General features: G+C 43.6%; 1 protein-coding gene across 1 annotated transcript in view; it reads right to left on the bottom strand.

Moving 5' to 3' along the window:
* The window catches only part of UBE2Q2 (ubiquitin conjugating enzyme E2 Q2), a gene marked incomplete at its 5' end in the record, with an annotated part of 60,553 nt that overhangs the window by 33,246 nt on the left and 18,166 nt on the right, over positions 1–9,141 (bottom strand). The window contains one exon of the mRNA XM_014521591.2: positions 6,399–6,539. Coding sequence (XP_014377077.2) covers positions 6,399–6,539 — 141 coding nt within the window. The remainder of the gene's footprint in view (positions 1–6,398; positions 6,540–9,141) is intronic.

The raw sequence follows: 9,141 nt of genomic DNA, 5'->3' as shown, positions 1-9,141 counted from the left end.
GGGGGCCTCTGCCAAGGTGCGCAGTGCAACAGGAGCCTCCCATGGCCCTGGAGGAGCCCCTGGGCTCCAATTTCTCCACCACCCGGCCCACCCAGGGCCCCATTCCTCCCAGCCTCTACCCCTGCCTCGCTCCCTCACTGGGGCTCAATCTGCCTCCCCCCGGCCCTTTTTCCATTGTCCTACCCCATCCTCCACAGACTTAACTGCTGGGGTGCGGGGTGGCATGCACACGCATGCTCAGCCCCCCTAAATAATGTTTCCTCCTTCCACTTATGATGAGGACATCAGTCAGAAAGCTCTTGCTAAAGTAGTCATAGAATCATGGGAAATTAGGGTCAAAAGGGTCCTCAGGAAGTCATCTAGTCCAACTCCCTGCTCAAAGCAGGATCATCCCAGCCAAGGCCTTGTCTAGCTGGGTCTTAAGAAGCTCCAAAGATGGAGATTCCACAACCTCTCTGGGTAACTTGTTCCAATGCTTTACTACCCTCCTAGTAAAAAAAGGTTACTAAGAGAAACTAACTTCTAACCTAAACTTCCCTTGCTGCAACTTGAGACCATTGCTCCCTGTCTGTCATCTGCCACCACTCCATTCTCTTTGGAGCTGCCCTTCAGGTAGTTGAAGGCTGCTATTAGATGTCCCCTCAGTCTTCTCTTCTCCAGACTAAATAAGCCCAGTTCCGTCAGCCTCTCCTCATAAGTAGTGGTCATTGGAATTTGCACAGGAAGTTCACTGGGTGGTGGCTCCTTTAATCTTGCAGTTTCCCTCATTTGCACCCATCGCAGGGCCTCATTGGAGCCCCCACATGCTGCTCGTTCTTTATAACCAGGAGGTAAAAACCACAGTTTTAAATATGCTGCAGTTTTTGCCTCCTATCTGGTCAGCAACAAGTGGCAGGTCCACTGGGACCCCTCCACAAATCACCATAGGGAGCCAAAAACAGTGGCATATTTAATACCATGGTTTTTGCCTCCCCAATGATCAGGACTTCCCCTGCCCAGCACTCCACATGTGGCCTCACCAGTGCTGAAGAGAGGAAAATAAATACCTTCCTCGATATACTAGCAATGCTCCTACTAATGCAGCCTAGTATGCCATTAGCCTTCTTTGCAACAAGGGCACCACTGTTGGTTCATATTCAGTTTATTGTTTACTGTAACCCCGATGCGTAGGGGGTGCATGTGCACCCCCTGAGTGCTGGTACACCCCCTGACCAACTGTGCTCCCCACTTAGGCAATGGGCGGGGGGGCAGGCAGCAGCACTGGTGCCCCCCCTGTGAGCGCTGGCCGGGGAGTGCGAGCGCCACTCACCAGTTGGTAAGTTTTGCCATGCCCCACCCCCCCTTGGTGAGATTGGCTGCAGCAGGAGAAGAAACACCTGACTAAGGTGGCATCAGTCACCCATGGTAACCCCAGGTCCTTTTCTGCAGAGCTGCTGCCCAGCTAGTTCAGTCCCCAGCCTGTACCAGTGCATGGGATTTGTTCTGTCCTAAATGCAGGACTTTGTGCTTGTACTTGTTGAACCTCATGAGATTTCTTTTGGTTCAATCCTCCAATTTTCTGGGTCATTCTGAATCCTAGCCCTACCTTACAGTGTATCTACTACTCCCTCCAGCTTGGTGTTGTCATGTGCAAGCTTGTTGAGGGTGCACTCCATCTCATCTTCCAGGGTGTTGATGAAGACTGAACAAAACCAGCCCCAGGACTGACCCTTGGGCACTCCACTCAATATAGGCTTCCAACTAGATATCAAGCCGTTGACTACTACCCCCTGAGCCCGACCATCCAGCCAGCTTTCTATCCACCTTACGGTCCATTCATTCAACCCATACTTCCTTAGCTTGCTTGTAAGAATGTTGAGAGAGACCATATCAAAAGTCTTGCTAAAGTAATTGCACATCATGTCCACTGGTCTCCCCGTGTCCACAGAGCCAGTCATCTCATCATAGACAGCAGTCAAGTTGGTCAGGCATGACTTGCCCTTGGTGAGTTCATGCCTACTGTTCCTATTCACCTTCTCCAATCATTTAAAAATGGATTCCTTGAGGACCTGCCCCATGATTTTCCCAGAGGCCAAGGTGAAGACAACTGGTCTGTAGTTCCCTGGATCCTCCTCCTCTCATTTCTTAAAGATGAGCACTATGTTTGCCCTTTTCCAATAGTACGGGACCTCTTTCTTCGGATCACCATGAGCTTTCAAAGATGATGGCCAGCAGCTCTGCAATCACATCGGTAACTCTCTCAGCACCTTCGGATGCATACCGTCTGGCCCCATGGATTTGTACACGTCTAGCTTTTCTACATAGTCCCTAACCTGTTCTTTCACTACTGAGGGCTGTTCACCTGCTCCTCAAACAGTGCAGTAGTCTGGGAGCTGACCTTGCCCGTGAAGACTGAGGTGCATTGAGTACTTCAGCTTTTTATGCACTTTTTGTCACTAGGTTGCCTCTCCCATTTAATAAAGGACCCACACTTTCCCTGATCTTCCTCTTGTTGCTGACATACTTGTAGAAACCCTTCTTGTTATCCTTCATGACCCTTGATAACTAACTCCAATTGCACTTTGGCCTTCCTGATTTCATCTCTGCATGCCTGAGTATACCCGTATACTCCTCCCTAGTCGTTTGTTCATAGTTTCTACTAATCGTAAGCTACTTTGTGTTTCAGCTTATTGAAGAGTTTCCTTCTACGTCATGTTTCTCAGTTACATTACAAATTTGGAATCATTGTATTTGTGAACAGACACTGTATAGTTACTGCCTGCCACTTCCCTATTCCCATTTTTATCGTTTAAACATTAACAATTAAAATGTCTTCCACTCCACTTCTGTTCAGCTTTGCTTGTTTTGCTGTTCTCTGTAGAAGATGGGAAATGTATTGAAGAGCAATAGTTTGTGTAAAAATGAAATAAAATTGGACACTTAAGAACTGCATTTGTGGCTCAAAGCACTACGTAAATTCTCAATGAGTTTATATGCAAAGTTGGGCTTGTAGAACATATTCCCTAGCATTTGAGGTGGGGCCAATATTTTGCTATAGTTACACCTGGTGGGTATGTATACAAGGATAGAGAGCTTCACTAGCATCTTGATTAACACATTCTCTTTTGGATCAGCAGTGCAGCTATAGCTTTCAGTTCTCAAGTCCGAAGGATGAGGTCTTTGAGAAGATATTTATCTAGGACAGTGGCTACTATATCTCATTACCCACAAAGGGACTGCGGTTCCTCAGCAGCAGCAGAATACACAATTCCCTGTACTCAGCTGACCTTGTTTATGCACTGGCATCAACAAGAGTGTCTTGGCATGAGGAACTGTTATTATGCAAGTTGAATCTGCTGTTGTCAAACAAACCAGCAATGTTCATTTCAGTTCCACTACAGACAGAGGGAGAAAAGAGAACCCAATGTCTGCCAACTGGAAGAGAACAAGTCTGTAGGGAAAGAAAATGAGCAGCTTTTAAAAATATATTTTACAAGCAAAACAACATCAGTTAAAGTTAATACTAAACATGACCTATTTTCAGCTACATTTAATTTCAAAAGAAGAGTTCGAATGACTATACCATGACCTCCAGCTTCTGTGCAAAAGGGTTTTTTTTAATTATGCAAGTCTTAAGTTTTAAGTAGCATCTGCCACAAGCTCTATACATAACTACACCTTTAAGAGTATGCACAACCACAAGTCATATCTGAATGAGTCCTAGGAGCACTAGTGCAGTTCAGTTTGATGACTGCTTTTGCTCCCAAAAACAATTTTGGCCATGGCCTATTTGTAAAGGGAAAACCCCCCAAAAAACCAATACACCCCCAGAGAGGAAGTTAAAGATAATATTTGAAACTGTATGATATTCTTTACTTTTGTTTACCTGAAGTCAGAGTCTAGAATAGATATAACAATGGAAGGGAGGGACTACATTGTTCCCTTCAATCCTCTCCAGACAATCATATTTTGGATTAAATCTGCCAAGCTTAAAAGTCAAGCTTTTATTTTTTTAATAATATTTTGCCATACTTTGCTTTGTTTGTCAGTTATCCAGGTCACACTGAATCAGTTCCTGAATAATGCAGGTCACCATCAGGTATCTAGAGGTACACAGGGTATGTGAAACAAAGGTCTTTACAGTCTGACCTGGGAAAATCTGCATCCCTTGTGAGAGCTACTAATTTTCTCAAAGGAAAAAAAAGGTTACATAAAAACTCGAGCTTCTCAGGTGTTTGATTCTTAGGGAGATTGTGCAGCAGGTAAAATGCAGCTAAGACAGCCAGCAGGGAGTACTAAATAATGCAGAGAAAGGATAGAAAGTTATCCTAGATGAACCTTCATGGTCCAATAAGGACAAATGCGAAGTCCTGCACTTAGGACAAAACAATCCCATGCACCCGTACAGGCTCAGGGCTGAGCAGCAGCTCTGCAAAGGACCAGGGGGGTACAGGAGACAATAAGCTGAATATGAGCCAGCAGTGTGCCCTTGTTGCCAAAAGGTTAACGGCATACTGGGCTGCATTGCTAGGTGTGTTGCCAGAAGGGTCAAGGGAAGTGATTATTCCCCTCTATTCAGCATTGGTGAGGCCATATCTGGAGTACTATGTTTAGTTTTGCCACCCCCGCCACTACAGAAAGGATGTGGACAAATTGAAGAGCATCCAGTGGAGGGCAATGACAATGGTTTGGGAGCTGGGGCACATGACTTATGAAGAGAAGCTGAGAGAACTGGGCTTATTTAGTCTGGAGAGAAAAGAGTGATAGGTGATTTAACAACAGTCTTCAACTACCTGAAGGGTGGTTACAAAGAGGATGGGAGTTGGACTGTTCTTAGTGGTGGCAGATGACAGAACAAGGAACAATGGCCTCAAGTTGCAGCAAGGGAAATTTAGGTTAGATATTAGGAAAAAAAACACCTCTTTCTAGGAAGGTAGCAAAGCATTGGAACAGGTTACTCAGAAAGGTGGTGGAACCTCCGTCTTTGGAGCTTTTTAAGACCCAGGTACACAAAGCCTTGGCTGGGATGATATAGTTGGGGACAGCCCTGCTTTGAGTAGGGGGTTGGACTAGACCTCCTCAGGTCCCTTCCAACCCTAATTTTCTATGATTCTATGTCTTTTCATTAAGTGCTCCTCTCCTCCACTCAGTTTGAACTCTGATGGCAGTGAACAGGAGGAGAAACCACCAGATCCTAAGGTTCAGATGAAAATTAAGGATTTGTTGACCAATAATCATGATGAAAATCACAGGCATGATACTTTATGGAGCACTCATGAACCCTGTATGAGCATTAAAATGAAAACAGGTGACAGAACTTACCTTGTTTAAAGCAAGCAAGCTACAATCCCTTTGATCTTGTTTCCATTATTTTAGAAGTAGTTTTGGTTGGCAGAAAAGGTTTTTAAAATTTATAAATAGATTTTAAAATTTTATTTTATAAATTTTATTTATTTTTTATAAATTTTTAGTATGGTAGAGAGCAACTGCCTCCTTGTTGCCACTGCTTGTGGAAGGGACAACCCTGAAATTCTAAAACCTGAAGTGCACAGGAAAGGAGGAGGGATTTTGCAGTCTACATCCTGCTTCTGTGCTGAAAGCCAGTTTTGTTACTATCTGTTTAAAAAAAAAGAGTTTAATCAAGAGGTACACAAACAAGCCATACACCATCTTCTTTGGCATAAGCTGAGAGTATACAAGTGTGGAAAATCCCCTTAAAAGCATGAGCTCCAGGGTTTACAATATAAGGGTTGATTCCTTTAGAGATCACTTTTGCATGTGTCTGGTTAATCAGTCTCTCCCAGAGAAACAGCTTATAATCACAACCTGCTTTATGTTCATTTTGCAGTGAAGACAGCCCCCTGATAACACAGAAGGCAAGTAGGGGAACAATTAGAAAGGAAAATCAGCCAAGGAGATGGCTTGATAGCACTGGCAATTAGTAATAGTGCTAAGCAGTGTGAAAAATGGATCTGGGTGAAAAAGTTGCGCTCTCTCACCCTTTTCTCCAGTCAGTCATTTTTAAAGCTGAAATCCAAGAATTCTTTAATCCACCTTGACCAAACAAATTACATTTAAACTGGCATATTTTAACTCAACTGAAAGAGGCATGCAACAGAGCACTTTGAAGTAGTCATAGCACTTCTTTGGGATGCAGGCTTGCAGCAAAACTCATTTAGAGCCAAGGGTTTTCGAGAAGTTGCATCTAGTGATCAATTAACTTCGGAGTTTTAGAAGCTGTTTCACTAAACCAGCTAAATGGAGTATCAGAGCAAGTTTCAGGGCCTGAAGCTACTTGGCCCAAAAATGGTAGAAATAAGTCAGAATGTTTTACATAAGCAGTAGAAGATTTTATTTGGTAGACAAAGCATAGGCAAGTGCTGCACATAAATTAAAATCCAATACTCAGATATACTTACATTTAGGTGGTCTTGCCTTTGATTCTTTCTGATTTTTTCTAAAATTGCCAGGTTCTCTTTTTCAATGCCTTCATCCTCAGATTTCTTTCCATCAACTGGCTCTTCCTCCTTCATATCATAGTGATCTAGGTCTTCGATGTCCTACAAGATGGAAGACAATTGACAGAAAACACGAATTGTAAATTCCAGTTAGTACAAGACACCACTCTTCATTATAGAGCTTGGGAACACAGGTGGTGGTGTCCTGTGCAGATTGAGATGGTGATATTTTAATGTTATTTTTATTCTGCCTGGACTTTGTTCATTTAAAGGTAAATACATTTTAGGGAGTCTCTGACTGTAGAGAGGGTCTAGATTCATCTCATGCTTTTGTTAACAGAAACCATTGCAAGGAGGTAACTTTTGTGGAATGAAGGCAGGTGGCTGGTAACTGTGGTGTACTAGTCCACTTAAGTACATAGAAATAGGCACCTAGTGTATTTTGTAGTGAGTTAGCAGGAGATGCTTTGTATTTCCAAGTTCTAAATGCAAATCCTCACCACCACAGTAGAAAGCCAAGAGTACTACATTATTAGCCAGTAGTGCATATGGATTAACAAATCTGGAAAAAAACAAGTGCCATGTCATGCGATATATGACTATTTTGGTAGAAGGTGCCAGAAGTAGTGTTTGTTATTCAGGCACTTTTAGAGGACAGATGAGGTATGGTCTGAGTTGAGAATGCTGGACTATAGTTCAGGAGACAAGGGCTTCATTTATAGTTCCAGACTATGTATGACAAGTCAGTTAAAACATGCCTCTAAAAAGGGGGCAATACAATCTTAAAGGGGCAACGTGAAGCTAAAAAGTACTTTTTTAAAGGTGATTCAGACTTAATGTATGGTCCCCGTTACAAGTACCCAAACTAGCAAGAGTTCATTATTTTCTAAAAGGAGGTATTTGCTCTAGAGTCCTTGCTAAATTTATTCTATCTAGTCAGTAATGGGATGCTTGTGTTTCCCAGACACTGCCCTCCATGCTAAAGTAGAGAGAATGTCATATACTTTGGACTCCTTAGGTCTGCCATGAAAAACCAGTTTGAACAACTGTGAGCAGAGATGCACTGAAAGCTAAGGAAGGTTTAGAAATGCCTGTTTGGTGCATCTTTGTGCAAACTTCCTTCTGCAAGGATTTTTCAGACAAAAACACCAAAAACAATACAATAAAGTAGTGATGCAGCAGGTATCTTAATTAGTTCTTATTTGTTAATTTTAACTAGTCTAAAGAGGATTACTTCTGGTGCTGATATGCACATGGTGACATACTTCCCCGTTTTCCTCAGGGTTCTGTTGTTGCCTCCAGGAACCTGCTAGGTCTTACTGCAATGCAGTTCAAAATAGGCAGGCAGCAACTATTCAATGCATGCTATATTTTGTTGCATACAACACACCCTGGAATATTATATGCCCCTTGTTTTTTTTAAAGGCAGAATATGGCTGGAGTCAGGACAGAGCCTAATTTTCAGCTGATTCACTCTCCCTTTCCTGATTAACTACCTGAAACCCTAGCTGCTACTAAAGACTGGTTTCCATGGGTCAATCTAATATTTAAAAAAAATGTTTAAAAGTGTCAAAGGCTGTGAAATAGGAGGAGATACCAGCAGCAGCCAGTAGATTGTGAAATTGCCCTAGTAAAAGCTTAGCTTGATTAGCGGAACAACAAGACCATTAAAAAGAGATGATTGTTATGCAACAGCTGCTATATTGTGGGGGGCATGAATTAAAGGAGAATGCTTCTATCCTGGGCAGAAAATTAGCTTCCCTGCTCGACACGCATACCCAGTTTGGTGTGAGAAACTATAGTATAAACTAGGGCTGTCAATTAATCACAGTTAATGGATACCATTAACACAAAAATAAATTAATGCATTAATTTTTTTTTTAACAAGCTTTAAATTGAGCCAGTTTTGACCAGGAATGGGCAAAATATAGAGCCAGCAGTGGCCGGGCAGAAGCTACTGCTTGGGGGGGGGGGGGGGGGAGAGAAAAGAAAAAAAGCCAAACAGTCGTGTGTCCATCCCCCAGCCCCACTGCTGAGCCCTTCTTGCTGCAGCTGCCTCCCTGTGCTCAGGCTGCCCTGCAGCACCTCTCTGCCACTGCTACTGCTGTCTCCAGACCACTCAGCAGGTTAACTGTAGCAGTGCAGAGGGGCTGCAGGGCAGCCTGAGCATGGGTTCCAGGCAGCTACAGCAAGAAGGGCCCAGCAGTGGTGAGGGTGGAGGGGGCTACTTTTCTCCCATACCAAGCAGCAGCTTCTGCCCAGCAGTTGCTGCTGCTCAGCATGGACGAATGTGTGTGGACCAGGTATGGGGTGGGCTAGGGTTGGGGCTGTGCATGCGGATTCTAACTGGTCTGCTCTGGCAGGCTGGAGTCCAGAGTGCGTGCAGGGCAGGCTGGGGTTGGGGCTGGAGCTGTTGGTGGTGTACTGTTGGTGGTGGTGGGGAGGAGCTACAGGGTGCATGGGCTCCAGGATGTTGGGTGTGGGGATGCTATTTAAACTGTACAATTAAAAAATTAATCATGACTATTTTTTTTTTAAATCTCACAATTAAATTGGTATTAATAGTCTGTCAGCCCTAGTATAAATCTTAATATAGCCTTTATTCATACTATAAGCTGTCACAACCCAATGATTTTAGTGCCTCGGCACGATGGAATTTTCCCGCCACATGAGAGTCTCTGTGCACAGCAAAAGTTTTCTGCTG

Source organism: Alligator sinensis, unplaced genomic scaffold (genome assembly GCF_000455745.1).
Source record: "Alligator sinensis unplaced genomic scaffold, ASM45574v1 scaffold954_1, whole genome shotgun sequence".
NCBI classification, from domain to species: domain Eukaryota; kingdom Metazoa; phylum Chordata; order Crocodylia; family Alligatoridae; genus Alligator; species Alligator sinensis.
Note: the sequence above shows the minus strand (reverse complement) of the source record. Positions and strands in the feature narration are given on the sequence as shown.